Below are 16,485 nucleotides of genomic sequence, written 5' to 3'. Positions count from 1 at the left end.
ATATGAGTAGAACCTGGTCTCTGAACACCAGGCCAGCCATGAGCAGTGTATGCAGGTGCAAGCCCTTTAAAATATAGACCCCCACCTAATCTACTGGGTGACTTGGCCTTCCAAAGCTCATTTGCTCAGGGAATATTGTATTTGGAGGTTTTATGATTTTTTTCTCCTTTGCTGGGCTCAGGCGCATTTCACCCGGAACGTGTAGGGACCAAAGTCAGCTACGCGTACATCACAGTAAGTTGTCTATTGATTTTCCTGAATGAAAATGGTCTGATGCTGCTGCCCACTGGCTCCTAAAGCCTGTGGTGTCTCTTGCCTGAGCATCTGTAAGCCAGAAGGATGGTGTTTCGATCACTTGGGGTTTCCCTTTTCTTTCCTCCCCCTGACCTTCCTCCCCCCTCTTTCTTTCTCTTTGCTGTTTCCACAGGTCTTAGAAGGTGATGATTCCCCAGTAATATTCCCTGCCCTGATCCCAGGTGCCACTCCCTCCCAGGGAAGACTGCTTCTTGTGTGACGTCGGCCATAGAAAGAGACTCCGATGGACTTACACCGGGCAGCCTTCAAGATGGAGAACTCATCCTACCTCCCCAACCCGCTGGCATCCCCGGCACTGATGGTCCTGGCGTCCACGGCTGAGGCTAGCCGTGATGCTTCCATCCCTTGTCAGCAGCCACGACCCTTCGGTGTACCTGTCTCGGTAGACAAGGACGTGCACATTCCATTCACCAATGGCTCCTACACCTTTGCCTCTATGTACCATCGGCAAGGTGGGGTGCCGGGCACTTTTGCCAATCGTGATTTTCCCCCTTCTTTACTACATCTCCACCCTCAGTTCGCCCCCCCAAATCTAGATTGCACCCCAATCAGTATGCTGAATCATAGTGGAGTGGGGGCCTTCCGTCCCTTTGCTTCCACTGAGGACCGGGAGAGTTATCAGTCAGCCTTTACGCCGGCCAAGCGACTTAAAAACTGCCATGACACAGAGTCTCCCCACTTGCGCTTCTCAGATGCAGATGGCAAGGAATATGACTTTGGGACACAGCTGCCATCTAGCTCCCCCGGTTCACTTAAGGTTGACGACACTGGGAAGAAGATTTTTGCTGTCTCTGGCCTCATTTCGGATCGGGAAGCCTCATCTAGCCCAGAGGATCGGAATGACAGATGTAAGTACTCTGGTGCAGCCCTCCCCTAACCCCAGTAAGCCCTGCCTTACAATAGGATTCAACAGGTCGGTGGCATTTTTCATGCTCCTAGTAATGGGAAGGGCCGACTCCCTCCCATTCAATAGCTGTGGAGTGCTGACATCTACTTGTCTCTTGTCAATGAGCATTGATAGTTCTTGTAGGAAATGTTTTTCTGAAGGTAGCCAGAGGCACATTGGCCTGCACTGCCCTTCCCTCCGGGGCATGATTGGCTTATTCTCTGGGGACTCTGGCATGGAGGGGGTGCTGTATATGGACCGGAGTGAATGTCATTTCATTAGTAAGTGTAGGTTCCTAGGGAATTTGGGGGGCTCGAAGAAACCGTCCATCCCTCCTCTCTTTGCTATCCTCATTATGTTTCTCTGATCTCGGTATTATTTTTTTAGTTTTTCCATTGTATCACATCCAGCAGACTCCACGTGATTGTATTTTTCACAACTCTCAGCCCTACTCCAAATCAGGCTATTTTTCAGAGAAGGACAAAGGTGTCGTCAATCACCATAAAGCATTTCAAACAGCTGTGTTTTCCTTGCAATCGCAAGGCTAGAAAGTCGACTTCTCTTGGGATTTAACAGGTTTTCGGGTGCTTATCCTGGGGCTCCCTTTTAGGAGTAGACACAGCTGGCCTGTGTGGCCGCTCCATATTTGATGCTCACAACTATTATTAATTTCTGCTTAGGGAACAGCTCTGTCATGTTCTCCAAGTGCCTTGCTGGGCTCCAGCTACACTCACTAATAGTTGGGGCTAAACCTTTACTTGTAGAGTAGGAGTGTTGAACCCTGCCATCTTCGCCTCTAATATAATCAGAAAATAATTGTGTTTTGAAGCTTTTGGACTATGGGTAGACCCCACAGAGCAGTTTTCTTCAAGCCTGGTGAGAATTTATGAACTGAGGGTGTTTTTCCACCCGATCCTTTGTTCTAAGATTTGCTTCATTTTATTTTCTTAAGAAAACTACATCTGTGGTTTGCTTTCCCCTCTTCTCTATTTTTTGTGCTCCCGTCCTCTCTATAACCACCACCACGAATGTCATTTTTTTCTCTTCTCTTTATGATGCCGAGGAGAGTAATAGAGACATTGCAGCTCTCTCCCCTGTCGGCACTGCTTCCTCAGGCTGTCTCCTTGAATTAGGCATTGTGTTAACTTTCCTGCGCTAAAAGGCATCTGCCTAAACCCAGCGTACCTTTTCAATAAAAGTCATCATAAAATCAACCTGCCTTGTAAATCCATCGCTCTTTGGTTTTGAAATATGTTGCGAGTGTGTCTTTTATGTCAGCGTCTGTAAGCCCAAGACCTCTCCACTTAAGGGAGAAGGCTGCTATCTGACAGCACAACTGCCCATGTTCTCTCTCTCTTTTGCTTTAGCTCCTATTCCACCTTTTCCCTTTCTGTACAGCTGATGTGTGAGTGTGTGTGTGTGGTGTGTGTGTGTGTGTGTGTGCGTGCTGACCCTGCTTTGGGAATATACTTGCTGAACACGGATTGGCGTTGTATCGGTCTGTTTTAGTTTAGTGTAGTTTAGTTTTCATTTGTCGAAGTGCAAGTGATAAAGGCGAGCTCTAACCTGACCTCTGGCCAAAACTGTCCTGGGTTCGGGTGTGACAGATTCTGCTCCTTTTTTCTCCAAACACAAGTTGAATATGAAATCCTCTTAAAACTAACATGCCACAGAGTAACACCTGGAGGTCAAGATTCCTTTCTTCTCTCCTAACAAATCCAGCTTGTCTCCATTTTTCCATTTTTTAGCCCAAACCTGTCTCAGACCCCCAGAGCAGGAGGAAGCTTGTTAGTCAGGTCAGCACTCATAGATGTGGATATCCATTCCCCTCTGAGTGTCAAAGCCATAACTCTTCCGTTTGCCTGGTTTGCATTGTGTAGGGGTGCCGTCCCCCATGGAGATGGATCCCTCACACAGGAATACGCCTGGGTGGAGAAAAATTAAATGAGTCTGTCTCCCAAAGTGAAATGGAATTCTGACCTTGAAATTAATGAGATTCTGATCAGAAGGGTGGGGAAACTTCTTTACTTCAAACTGTAGTGTTGTATAAATTGGAGCCCTTTCCCCTTCTGTTTGTTTAAAATATCCTTTCTTTAATGAGTATTTTGTGTTCTCCTTTTTCTCTTACACAAACGTTAGACCTGTAGGCGTGTCTGTGAGTGTAGACTGTCCACTCACATTATTATCTAGAGTTGCATTTGTGACTGATCTTAAATGAGAAATAAAGGTACAAAGTGAATAGGAGACTGTTACCCTGTGATAACCCTGGATTTGTGCTTCTTTCTCCTTTCCTTGCCTTGGGTGGGGTAGCAGCCTTCACAGGGCTGTACTGGGGAGCATTTGTGCTTTTGATTTTGAGTATTTGGAAGGCTGGGGAAACATTTTTCTGTAAGGAAGGGTCGAAGAGGCACCATGACAAAGTCTGCTGCAGCTTTCTTGGCTCCTGTCATATGCCGACGTGTGTCGGAATATTTATGGTCTGTTTTATGTAAATACATATTTAAGGGCCGTTAGAAGGCCTGATTATTCCCACTAGATGCCTTTCAGGTCCTCCCTACAGAACCGTTTAGAAATAAGTAATATTTCTCAGATAATCGAGTGACAGTATACAGGACTGCTTCCAAGGGGAGAGCTTGAGGGGCAGATGGGGCAGTGAGGAGGTGGGGAGGCAAGAAGAGAGAGGATAGAAAGTGTTCAAAAGAGCAAAGTAATAGGATACAGTGGCTTTTGCCCAGATTGCCAGAAATTAACCATGTATATTTTATGTTTTGTAATTCTTAAAATTTAGAGTTAATCTTTGATACGGTTGACTGATTTTTCAGTTCTCTTCATATAAATAAAATGTTTTTCATAAAATTTTTAAAAAAGTTTTAATTAAATACAACAGTAAAACTCCTAAATAAGCGTGTAGCTTTAGGGGTTTGCTGGGGGGTGGGATGAGTGTGGGTGTGTGTGTCCCTTACTTAGAGTAGAAGTTTTATGACTGAGTTTTATGTCAATGAAAAATATCAGTTTTACGGTGGAAACACTGGCAGTTTTTACTCTCGCAGCCTCCCCCTGCTCACACACTGCATCCATATGCAGATATGTCCACATCTGAGAGCACTTGAAAGAGGGGCCTGCAGACATGGTGTAATGCACACGTGTTCTTTCCTTAAATCTGGGTACTGATAGGCAGGATTTCTTTTGTGATTAAATATGCATATTTGTAGAAAGAAATTGTAGCTATTTGGGTAAAGTATTGTCTCTCCTAGTAGATGATTCCAGTTTACTTGCCTGTTCATCTACCTGGCATCACAGGTGATTCCTGAGGTAGGTGTTGGGCTCTATGGAAAAAAGAAGCCTTTACTCAACAGGACTGACTTATGTGCCCTGGAAAAAGGGAGAAGTATTTTGTGAGAAGCCATTCGTGGAGGATGCATGATTCCCCAGGAAGGGGACTGAGGTAACTCCTGTTTATTGTCATGCCCTGAACCCGTCTCCAAGTCTCCTTGTCCAGGGAAATGAGGTGAAAATTTATGGACCAATTATGAATAGTCCACGTGTGTCTTACATATGAAGTGTCTACAGATATGTTTCCCAGGGCTTTTAAAATAAACATTTCCTCATTAAGGAAACTTTACAACAAAAGGGAAAATAAGTATTCTCTGCTGCCTTGTGCTAGAATCTATACATTTATTACCCCCTTAGCACTCTGGCTCTTATCATGTGCATTTCCTGATTGTTCTCTGTAGACCACTCCTGTGCCCAATTTCTGTCTGGGTGATACAGCAATTGGAGTTGGCTAGGATGCATGCTCGCCCCGAGGGCTGAGAGGAATCAGAGCTGCCCTTGGGAAGTGATGACGGGCCCTGCCTTCTGGCTCACCTCAGAGATGGGCACTGGACGCTGACCCCAAGTGGCCCTCTTTCTTTGCCCTTCCCTGTGGTCAGGCAGATTCACAGGTAGGCAGGGAGCCCTGTGACTCACAGCAGTTCCCAGATGTTCTGCTTTGCTCTCATCTTTGATATATTCGAAGTCATTCAAATTTGAAAAGCCCTGAGTAGGAGAGATGGTATTTTGACTCTGAGACGTGTCTTTACAATGGCACGTATCCTTGAAGACCCTATGTCCTAGGAATCAAAATCAGCTGAGCCCACATAGGCCCAGGGCAGCCTGGAATGTGCAGGGCTGGCCACATCATGGGGTGGTGTTAGGGGAGCTACTTCCCAAGGGCTCTGGGACTACCCAGGACTACCTCTGGGTAGGGACCTTGATCTGGGCTTTTAGGAGAATTGCTCTTGCTGGGAAGAATGTTTGGGGCGGTTCTCAGGTCACCAGGCTCAACTTCTGGATTGTAGCTGGAGCAGATGACCACTCTGAAAGGGTGCAGAAATGACCAGAAAGATGGGTCAGATGGTGCCCTCTGTACTGATTGCCCAGACCTAGCCCGGTTGTCGGCTCAGCTGCTCCCGGGGTTCTCGCAGAGTCCCTTTTCCCTCCCCATCTGGGGTGGGTCGGGGAGGAGGGGGCGAGAACTCCTGTGATGTGTGTGGTTGTTTCTGGTTGTTCACTCCCAACACAGTCATGGAGACTCCTTTTCATGCTGCTGGGTTTAATTGTCTTGTTGGGATAAAGAAATGTTTGCACAGCTAAAGTGGGGCCGGGCTGGACGGGAGCAGTCCCTGATGGCTGCAGAGCCATCTGGCCTGGCTTGGCTTGGCTCGGCGCGCCGCTGGCCCGCCCGGCGGCTGGGCTCGCTCCCGCTCCCGCTCCCGCTCTTCCCCTGCCTTCGCTCCACGCCGCGCCGCTCTGGTCGGCGGCTGCCTCCTCGCACGGCCGGAATGCCTAATCACCATGGTGAGAAAACGGACACCGCAGCCGTCCTCCCTCCTTGCCTCGCGCCCTCCCTCCCATCAATTGTCATGCAGAAGTGATCCGGGCTGCCGTTTCCTCGCGGCCGCCAGCCAGCCCCTAGCCGCTCCCGGCAGAAGGGTGGCTAGTAATTGATCGTCTGGGGGAGGGGGCGCGGAGAGGCGCGAGGCCGGCGAGGGGGGAGGAAGGACCACAGCGTGGGCCCCGTTGGCTCACTCGAAAAGGACCCCCAGCCTCCGCCACGGAGATGGCGTTCAAATGGTTTCAGAAATGTTGGTGACCTCGCCGTCGCTCGGCCGGACTCGGAGGCTGCGGGAGAACGCCGGGCGCTACCCCGGGGCCGGGCGAGCACCGCGCCGCCGCCGCCGCCGCCCGCGGCCGGGACCCGAGGGCTGCCTGGTCCCCCACCCCCGCCCCGCCCTCCACGCCCAGCGTCCCCAGGTCGCACTGAGAACCGAGCCCTGGGCCGGTTTCCTGTAGGTCGTCCGAGCCGCAGAGAGATGGGGTCGGGGTGAGGGGGTGGGAGGGGTTGTGGCCGAGGAGGGGGCGCGCCCACGCGGAGGTCGGGGCGATCGGGGGATCCGGCGGGAGGTGCAGATGGGCGGGTAGCGGAGTGAAGAGGCTAGGGGACACTGAGCGGGGAGGGGGCTTGGGGGGCGAGGCTGTGGGGAGGCGGGAGTGGGAGGAGGGAGCGCGGAGGGCGCCGGGGCGCGTCGAGCCGGGGGCATGGACGTGTGCACGCGCGCATCTGGATCTGGCGTCGCCACCGGCATCCGAGGACTTTGAGGTTTCTCACGTAGGTTCGAAATGTTTTCCCCGTCCGTCTTGCTTTTCAAGTCCGGGGAATGTTTCCCAAGTCCCGGGGTTCGTGAATCGGCAGGATGGCTGGTATTCGGGCGAGGCGAGTCGCGGTCACCTCTGACCGTCTGAGGCTCGCAGCCAGCACAGCGGGGCTCGTTAATGTCCGGGCAATTTCTGGAACTCTTCCCACGGGAAGTTTTCCGGGGCTGCCTTCCGGTCAGTGGCCCCAGGTTGATTATTTGGTGGCCCTTTTTTGTTTGAAAACAAAAAACACACATTGTATCCAAATAACAAAAGTTGCTTTCCCTCCCCACCCCTTTTCCTCATTAGGCAGGGAAGAGGAAACTAAAAAATAGAATTATATTTTTATATTGGTTTTTCTTATTTTTAACCCTTATTAACTACATCCATCTGGTTAATAAATATTGGCACACTTTGAAATAGGGTCTTTGTAAATACTCGGGATTTGGAGTGACAATACACTTAATAGAGTTATATTTCTATGATGGATTTTCATATTTTTAACTCTTTTTAACCACATCCCTCTGGTCAAAAAATATCAGAACACATGCTGGAATGTACTCTTTATAAATACTTGAGATTCGGAGTGATGTTACATTTTATTGTAAAACCCACACGATTTTAACACCAAAATAACAATAATTTTTGCATTTAAATACTCTCTTCACACAGTTTGGTAACATTTCCCAGTGCCATTTTACCCCTCCTAAAGAGAGATGAGCTGCAGACCTAAGGATGACGTACTGCTACATAGCAGCTAAAATGCCTTAAAATTTTTTTTAAATGCCATTTAAGTCGTGGCATTTGTGGTTGAAAAGAGTGTGTTTTTATCCTTTGGAACCTCAAAGTGTGTGCTACAGAGTGGAAATTTCTAAATATCTCTTTGGGGCAAGGAGGAGAATTTTCTGCAAAAGAACTTTCACCTACTTAGTCACTCTGTTGTGCCTTTTCCAGGAAGAGATTCTGAGTTGGGGCTATGGGTTTAGGCCTGGAGAAATGAGAGGCTGTAGTATGAATCAGTGAACCTGGTAGATGCTAAGCAAACAGGAGTAATTCATGCCCTTCCAGCCTTACCCAATGGATCAGACTTTTCTATTATCTCAATCACATTTTAGTTTTAGTGTTAAAAAATTTTTTAGCACTAAATCAGTACCAATCACAGCAAAGTGTTCAGTAAGTGTTAGTTGAGTATTGAATAAATTGATGGTAGTGATTATAATCTAATTTTTACTTTAAGTTTTCATCAATTTGCCACTCTTCAGCCTTGCACTGGATAGTATCCATAAAACTGTGCTATCGGAAAGGTGTAGTGGTTTGAGGAAAGAAAGGAATAATTTATATACCTTGAGTTTTGATGAGGAGGTAGGGAGGGAGTTTCTTAAGAGATGTGCAATTACCTTTCTCAAATACAGATTTATTGTGTTATTTTGGTTAAAAAAACTTTCATAACTTAAAAAATAATTTAAAATTTGCTTTTCTCTCCTAACTCTCTAGAAACCTAAGATTGGAGTCTATCCCCTACCCAAATGTTTTCCCACAGCATTACATCACCTATCATGGAGTCTACAAAAATAGATCTTCTTTGGGTGTGTATTTTAGGAAAAAAGTTTCTACCTAGATCCTGGTTGCAGCTGGAACCAGACAAGTGATGTGGGAGTTTTGTAGACACATACAAGCATCTGGCAATTCAGACATTTGACTGGCAATTTTCTCTGTGGAATGTGTTCTGAGTGAAGATGACCTAGAGGAAACGAGAGTTGTGTTTCTGGGGGGAGACATGGTGCTGTATCCAGTACATTCTGTTCAGCAGACACGGAGCTTTAGGAAAGTCTAGAGCTGCATGGGTGAAGAAGGAACCTCTTGGTACAGTCTCATGAGAAATCAAGCCCGGTAAGCCTTAGTGTGACTCACCAGATGAGGGTTGTCTTTTTCCACTGAAATTCATTTGCAGGCTGAGACTTATGGCTTTGCATCCATCTTAGAGCAGCAGAGAGTCAGAAAGCTGTAGGGGGGGGGGCAAGGGCCAGCCCTGGAGAGACCTTTGCTTTATTTTCAGGTATATGATTTCCATTTAGGTGCTAGCTGATCCTATATTGCTCTCACCTGACCTTGCTTTTCAGAGTTTGATGCACACTGAGTCAGAATGGCCTAGCATAATAAATACCTGTTAGAGGGATAAATAATGTATTTGCCCCTTTGAGCCTCAACTTGAAGGTGTTTCACGTCAAAGGTGGGGAGGCAATATAACATAGTGGCTATGAGTTCAGCCTCTGGAGTAAAATCATGGTCCTTTAGCTTACTTGCTCTGTGACCTTGGGCAAATTGCTTAACCTCTCTGGGCCTCAGTACTCTCATCTGTAAAGTGGGAATTACACAACCTAAAAGCGTTGTTGTGAAGGGCTGAATGAGATTAAGCACACTGCTAATGGTTAGAACAGTTCCTCACACGTACTAAGTGTGCAATACATAATGACTATTATTATTTTCAAGGACAATCTGGTGGTATAATCTTCCTTGTTAGAAGCACTGATGTAGACAGACACAGGGTCATTACTGACTAGCATGTATGTAGGATCCTTTCATGCACTCATGCCTTATGGTGATGTGGAAGAGGCAGGGAGAAAGGCTCAGAGCCCTTTTCTGTGATAGCAGCTGCTTCACCTCCCTGCATTATTATCCATCCACCAGGATTAGCCCTGGTGGCCCTCTGACCTCTCTCTTCCTTCATTTTGTTAAGAAGCAAGGTAATATTATAGTTAAAGAAACTGAGTCTCTGAGTCAGGAAGGGACTTGACTAGGATTAGATATCTAGGCAGCGGCCCAGGTTAGAGAATCTGAATCTCATCATATTTTCTTATTCTGGAATTTTGTATTATCAGCTATTATTAGAAATAAATGGGCCATTAGAATTTGTGTGTGCTAGAAATTTGGGCCATATAAAATAGGATTTGCTTTAATGGTATTTGACTAGTATTAGAATTCAGAGTCCCAGAGTTTCTAGTATGTCCTCAGATTTTAAGTTATACAGGCACTTTTCCCCTCTTGCCTATGTGAGAGAAATCTGTGAACCTTCCCCCATCTGTGTGTGTCACAGTCCCACAGCATGATGGATTGTCTCTGCTTGGGGGAGGCTTAGGAAGGGGCTTGAAGAGGGCTTGTAGGTCAGGAGAGAAATACAGCAGCAGGTCTGAGCCCGGGGGGGCAGGGGACTGCTGGGGAGAGATTAGCAGGGGAAGGGGAGGGCAGGGTTGGGCGGGGATAGGCCTTTTCCATAGTGTCTGTGTGCATTCTCCTAGGAGTAAAAGAGGGCTGTCCATTACCCTGAGCGCACAAATAAACTCAGTGTTTTTCTCTTTGTAGAAAGAAAGCCCCAGGGGGCTTGGGAACACCAGAGAATGACTGTGCATCAGTAGGAGAGGTGGGGAGTAGGAGGATGGGAGTGGGAAACACTGACCCTCTGCCTGAGGACCTTGGATTTGAGTCTGTTATTTAAATATAGTTTCACCTATATACATAGCAGAAATAGCCATTGGAGGCCAGTTGTCTGACACCTCAGTCCCCATCCGTTCCTTCACGGCTCCATTTAAGAGAAGGGGTTCAAGTCACCCTGGGGGGCAAAATGTCTCTGTAGATCATAGAGCACCTACTCCTCTCTCCCAGTCCCCCGTCCTTTCCACACAGACACAGAAACGTATGGGACGTAGGAAGGGAAACAATGAACATTCTTAATTTTGAGTTTTTAAAGAAGGGTGGAAAGTCTGGGATTTAGGCCCAAATGCCACAGTCATAGGAAGGAACTCTAGGAAAGGAAAGAGTTGGGTCTGAGAGGTAGATAGGGAGGTAAAGGCAGCAGCGCATGCGAGGGTAAGTAATCAGCAGGACTGCAGTTAGGGCCTAGGCTTCAGCTTCCTTCCTGAGCAGTAAAATTAAAAAAAAAAAAAAAATCCTTAGAACAACAAAAGTCTGGACGCATGGGCTTCCTTCCTGACAGGCCAACCTGGTGGGGCTTCATTCAGCCTGAGCAGCAGTCAAGGCTGATTTACGGGTAAGAGGTCCCAGACAGACATGTGCTCTTAACCCTTTCCTAACTGCTGAGGTGCCTCCTTGCAAATGCTGCCCTCCTCTTCCAGTTTCCCATCATGGCGTGGGTAGCTTTTTATTGTTGTTGTTTCTTTATTCAAAGAGAGTACCTGCTGCTGAAGGACCTAATATCTTCTTCATGAAAAAGCTGGGTCTCTGGAAGTTGAATGACTTGAAAGAGATCTTACCATCCAGTCTGTGATGGCTGGCATTGTGGCTTCGGCTGGTATAACTCTCAGGCTCTTGGTGACATTACATCGACTTTGGAGTGTCGTGTCCATCTCAGATCATGGGAAATGCCTCCTGGAATCTGTACTGGGGTGATCCTGTGAGCCCCCGATCTACATCTATAAAATACCGATACTGCAGAAGGAAGGGTGCTGCTTCATCTTGGGTGTTTTTTGGTGGCGTCGTGGGTAAAACAGCAGAGTACAGGAGGCATGGTTCAGTTTCCAACCTGATAGAAAGTATGATACACTCATCAATTCATTTAATCATTCAACCAGTATTTCCTAAGTACTTGTGTCCTTCCAGACACTGTGCTGGGTGCTGGGGATACTATGATGAGCAAGACAGATTAGAGTTGCTGCCTTACTGGAGCTGAAAGCTTAACAAGCAGTTGCAGGATGTTGTGAAAAGTACTCTAATAGGGGAAATATAAAACACCATGGGGTTAGAAGCAGGAGCACCTATCTTGTCTGTGAGTCAGGGATAGCTTTATGGAGGGAGTGACCTTTAAGCTGATATCTGAAAATCAAGGAGTTACGTATTCAAAGAGGCTAGGTGTGGCAGTATGCTTTTCTGGACCAAGTATGGCATCTGAATGTGGAAAAAAGAACTGCGGAGCTTCCAAGGATTGCTCATGATGGTGAGTAAGAATAGAATTTCTCTCTACCAGGGCCTCAGACCTGACCTTGGGTCTCTATTATATTTCATCCTATAGCCAGGCATTCTTGAGAATGTCCATTTGGTGCTTATATGGTTCTGAGGCCCAGTATCATGTAGGGTCTTGCTTTTAAAGTAACTTTCTAAAGATCAGTCACTGTAAAATACTTTCTGATGACATATGATATCTTAAGACCCATGAGCACTCAGAACCATGCTTGGGATGGAGTAGACACTCAGGAAGTATTTGCTGAATGCAGGAGGACCATGACCCTCCCGATGTTTAGTGGGATAGATTAAGTGCCCTAAGCTTTATACTAAAGGTCATGCTCAGCTAGGTGCTTTGCCCTGCATCGAGACCTGATGGATCTCAGGATCTAGAGTACTTCCTGGCCATTAAACTAAGCCACATCGCACCCAGGATTCTTGGCAGGATTTCTTGGCAAAGTTTCCTATGGGAGGTGCATTGCACAGACTTGACTTGCACGAGGGAGGTTAGGAGTGTAGTGCGAAGACTACCAAAGAAGGAAAAAAAGAAGGCGAAGCCAACTGTTGTCCCAGCCTGGCTCATGTAGGCGTCCTAAAAACAGTTCCTTCCAGCCGGGGCCTTGGGACTCCGCTGTCTCTGCTGTGGTTTTCCTTCCCCCGGCCTCTTATCGCCATTGTCGTCACTCTACATGCACAGCATTTCCTGAGCTCCTGTGTGTAGAGCCCTGGGCTCTGCGCTGTTGGTGGGGGAGTCCAAGAGTTAGGAGATGATACTTCCTCTTCTTGAGGGCCTTATGGTTAAGGTGAGTAGTTAGGATGTACATGTGAAAAAGAAACGATAATGTAAGATAACAGACAGATAGGGCTCTGGGATTTCAGGAGAGGGAGTAATCCCCAAGGCTAGTTTCTCAAAATGTGATCTAAGGACCACCAGCGTCCTGATCACTTGTGCTTGTGGTGGCGGAGGGGGTGGGTTGGGGATGGGGAGAATGTTACTTATAATGCATATTCCCAGGGCCACACCAGGCCTCCTAATCAGAATCACAGGGAATGTGGCCTGGAAATCTGCATATTGAGCAAGCAGGTGGCTCTCCTTAAAGTTTACGCTCCTTAAAGTTTATGACCCCCTCCTCCAGGGTGAGAGTCTCAGAGGGAAGCTCTGGCAGAGGAGTATGGCTTTGGAGGAAGGGGAGTCAGGACCAGACAGTGGAGAGGGAGAGGCTGGGATTCCACTGAGGAGCCCGGGGCTGGTAAGGGTGAAGGCTCAGGGCTTGCCCACGGCAGTACCTTCTCCAGTCTCCTGTCGTGGGTGGGATCTGGCCAGCTGCCTCTCCTTCCCCACGTTGCCTTCACTCCTCCTCGTGTTGTTCCCCTCTCCCTCCCTTGTTGCCGATCAGCTGACTGTATTGGGCAGACCTCCCCTTTCTTGGTGCAGCGTCGTAATTGGCCCAGCGCAGGGGTTCATGGTGCTTGGCCAGATGTGAGGGAGGCCGGTGAGCGCTTGGGCTCCTGGGGCTCCAGCCAGCTTGTCTTCTCACTGCTGTTACACTGCCGAGAAGGGGCTGGAGAGTATTTTTTGCCAGCCTCCTCTCTCCTCTGCCCCCTGAAGCTTCTGTTGCTGGAATGCTCATTTGGAAAGAAAGGTTAGAGGAATCTCACGGTGTCAGAATCGGTCACCAGCACCTGCAGGCTGGCTCTCTGCTTCAAGCTTTAACCCTTCTGGGGGCAGCTGCCAGTGGGCAGGAGGTTAAATGAGCCGCGAATAGGGGCCTGGTTCAAGGTTCGGGTGGCTGCAGACACCTGTACTCTAGTGGTTGCTCTTGTCAACCTTGCTAATGGACTTGGGGTGGTGTTCTTTTCCCAGCGTACTTGCCCCTTCTTAAGCACTCATCACTTTGTATTGTAATTATTTGCTTAATTGTCCCACCTCCAAGGGCCCATGTCTGTCCCCTGTGTGACTCTGTGCAGTATTTCTCCTCGTGTAGCACCTGGCTCAATAAACATTTGTTGGGAGCGTAAGGGAACCGAGGATCACTGTTTCCTGGGCCAGGTTATGCTGAGTGTTGCCAGCTGGCTCTACCCACTTTGACCTAGTCTGAAGGACCACACAGGATCCACCAAGGGCCGGGCACCTCGTGGCACATTTACCAGTGGGAAGTGATGACAAGGAATAGAGGCGTTGGGTATAGCTCAGCGATGGGGCAGGAGCCTAGAGCGAGAAGCTCTGACTTGTTATTTGCTAGTTGTGTAACTTTGGGTAAGTTGCTTTGTTTCTCTGAGCCCCAGCTCCTCATGTATAAAACGGGAGGTGGCAGATAATCTTTGCCCTGCCTTATAGGGTTCTTGAATCAGAAAAGATAATACAGATGTGTTTTGGTTATCTAAAAGTAACCATATAAAGGACACACTATATATATATATATATATATATATATATATATATATATATATACCCTTCCAAGAACATCTGTCTAAAGAGTAAAATGGTCTTAGGAGACTAAAGCAGTTTATGAAGTACCTGAGTGTTCAACCTAGAGGGAGCCCTCTTACATGCTGTTTCATCCTTGAAGTTGCCTCCGTAAGAGAGGCTGCATTCCCTGACACTGGTGCAGCTGTTTATTTTCCTAGGCAGTTTGGGACAAAAGTTGTGTAGACTTTTTGTGAACGTAGGTTGGCAGGCCCCTCTCTATAACAGATCTGTGACATCTCTGCTGACATTTTATCTTGCCAGATTCCCACTGAAAGGAATGTACCCTCTGCCTTTCTTCTCAGCAAAGTTCAGAGCATCTTTATTTTTCGGTTTCCAGGGCCAGTGACTCTAATCCTACTTCGAGGAGGGAAATGTTTTGGCTCAGGGGCATAATGCTTCGGCCTAAGGAATGATAGGCAGAATCAAGGTGAAGAGGGCTTTCTGCCCTGGAGACCTTTCCTAGGCTGCGAGAATAGCCATGCTCTACAGGCGAGTAGGACAAGATGAAGAGGCCCTTGTCAGATATGGAAGGATTTGGAAGGGCCTTCCCTTAGGGGAGAGCTTTAGAAGTCAGAGCTGGGCCAGGAGGATTGGAAAGAGCAAGCATTTGAAAAGGGCTTTACTTGTGCGGTAAACTTCACTGTGTGATTGTTTAATAGACCATTAACAAGCAGATTCATTAACAAGATCTTAATTAACAAGTTCCAGGGTTATTCCTCCAACTTCCCAAGGGAACTGTTCTCCTCCTATTTAGTCCCAGAGACTTCCTATCTTCCTTAAACTAACCACACCAGATGCATTTAAATTCAGTCTTTTTATTGCGAGTGAAATGACTGTGGGCAAAGACAGGCACAGAGGCCGCTCCTGATCAGAACAGTAACACCTTTGGAGCGCTTCCTAGGTGTCAGGCCCAATTCTCAGTGCTTTACAGGCAATCATTTATTTAATCCTCATAACATTCCTGTGAGATAGGTATTGCCATTTCCATTTTACAGATGAGGAAACTGAGGCCCAGAGCGTTTTAGCAACACACTGTACTCATTGTCACAACAGCAGGAAATAGCAGAGATGAGATTCAAATCCAGGCAGTCTGGCTCCAGAGTCAATGGGAAGGAGGAAAACCCCAGGAGAGGGAGGCCTGTGGGTCAGATTCATGAGGAAATAAGAATAAGAATAATCCTTGTATCTGCTCATCTGTGCTGGACACAGTTCTCAGTACCACACATATGTATGTCAGGCTGCGTCCTTATGCGAAGTTTTCTGCAGTGAGCAGCTGTTAGGCACAATCTGTTGGCCGCTCACAAGCCTTTGTCACCCTGTCTCCACTGTGAGTTCTATGAGGTGGGGACTGTGTCTTATTCATCTCTGTTCTCAGTACCTAGAGTGCTGCCTGGAACATACTAGTTATGATCTAAAACAAAACAAAACGAAATGAAATGAAACAAAAAACAGTTTGTCAAATGTACCCCTTGATGGAAGGGGGAAGATGCTTTAGCGTCTGCTAAGTCCTAGTGCTTCTCACGGTGCAGTGCCTGCCTTTGGGATACTTTGCACTTTACAGATACCACCATTCAGAAGACCTAACTCTGAGACAGGACAGCTTCATCTCATCTTTCTGTGCCTCAGTTTCCTCAGGATAAAGTGGAATTAGCACTAGTACCAATCCCCTAAGTTGTTACAAGGATTAAATGTGTTCATATAAAATGCAAATGAAGTCCTAAGAACAGGCCCTGGCACAAAGTAAGCCTTTAATACGAGTTAGCTAGAAGCACTATTACAGGGGCTTGGGCACAGATCTGAAGTCTCTTGAACCAGGCTCTTCCCCTGACCCCCAACCTCTACTCTTGATAACATTACAGGGACAGTGAACTCTGGTGAGCCTTGATCTCTTATGGGTTTGTACAGTTTGTGACAGGTCTTTCTATAGCCAAAAGAATTCCCGATTAATATTAAGGAGCTGGTACCCACAATGTTGTCCTTCCTTCTTGGCTCCAGTTAAATGGGGCTGGGGCAAGAAGGACTAGAAGTCACCTGGTGACCCCCCTTTTTAACTGCCCTCAAAGGCATAGGATGGAAATAACTAGAACTCTTACCCTGGAAAGGACAGTGAACCATCAGGACTTTCTTTTGGGATAAAGGGCTTGGCTAGACTTCTTGTTGGCCTCTGCCCTGCCAGCCACTCAAA

General features: G+C 47.4%; 1 protein-coding gene across 3 annotated transcripts in view; it reads left to right on the top strand.

Moving 5' to 3' along the window:
* The first annotated feature begins 424 nt into the window (after positions 1-424).
* RNF220 (ring finger protein 220) overlaps positions 425-16,485 on the top strand; it is a 217,210-nt gene continuing 201,149 nt past the window's right edge. For 2 of the 3 annotated variants that reach the window (XM_033421866.2, XM_033421865.2), the window contains exon 1: positions 427-1,163. In XM_033421866.2, the coding sequence (XP_033277757.1) occupies positions 539-1,163 (625 nt within the window). In that variant the 5' untranslated portion in view covers positions 427-538. Of the gene's footprint in view, positions 1,164-16,485 lie in introns of all 3 variants that reach the window. The other variant, XM_049697325.1, reaches the window with a different exon arrangement.

Source organism: Orcinus orca, chromosome 1 (genome assembly GCF_937001465.1).
Source record: "Orcinus orca chromosome 1, mOrcOrc1.1, whole genome shotgun sequence".
NCBI lineage: Eukaryota > Metazoa > Chordata > Mammalia > Artiodactyla > Delphinidae > Orcinus > Orcinus orca.
Note: the sequence above shows the minus strand (reverse complement) of the source record. Positions and strands in the feature narration are given on the sequence as shown.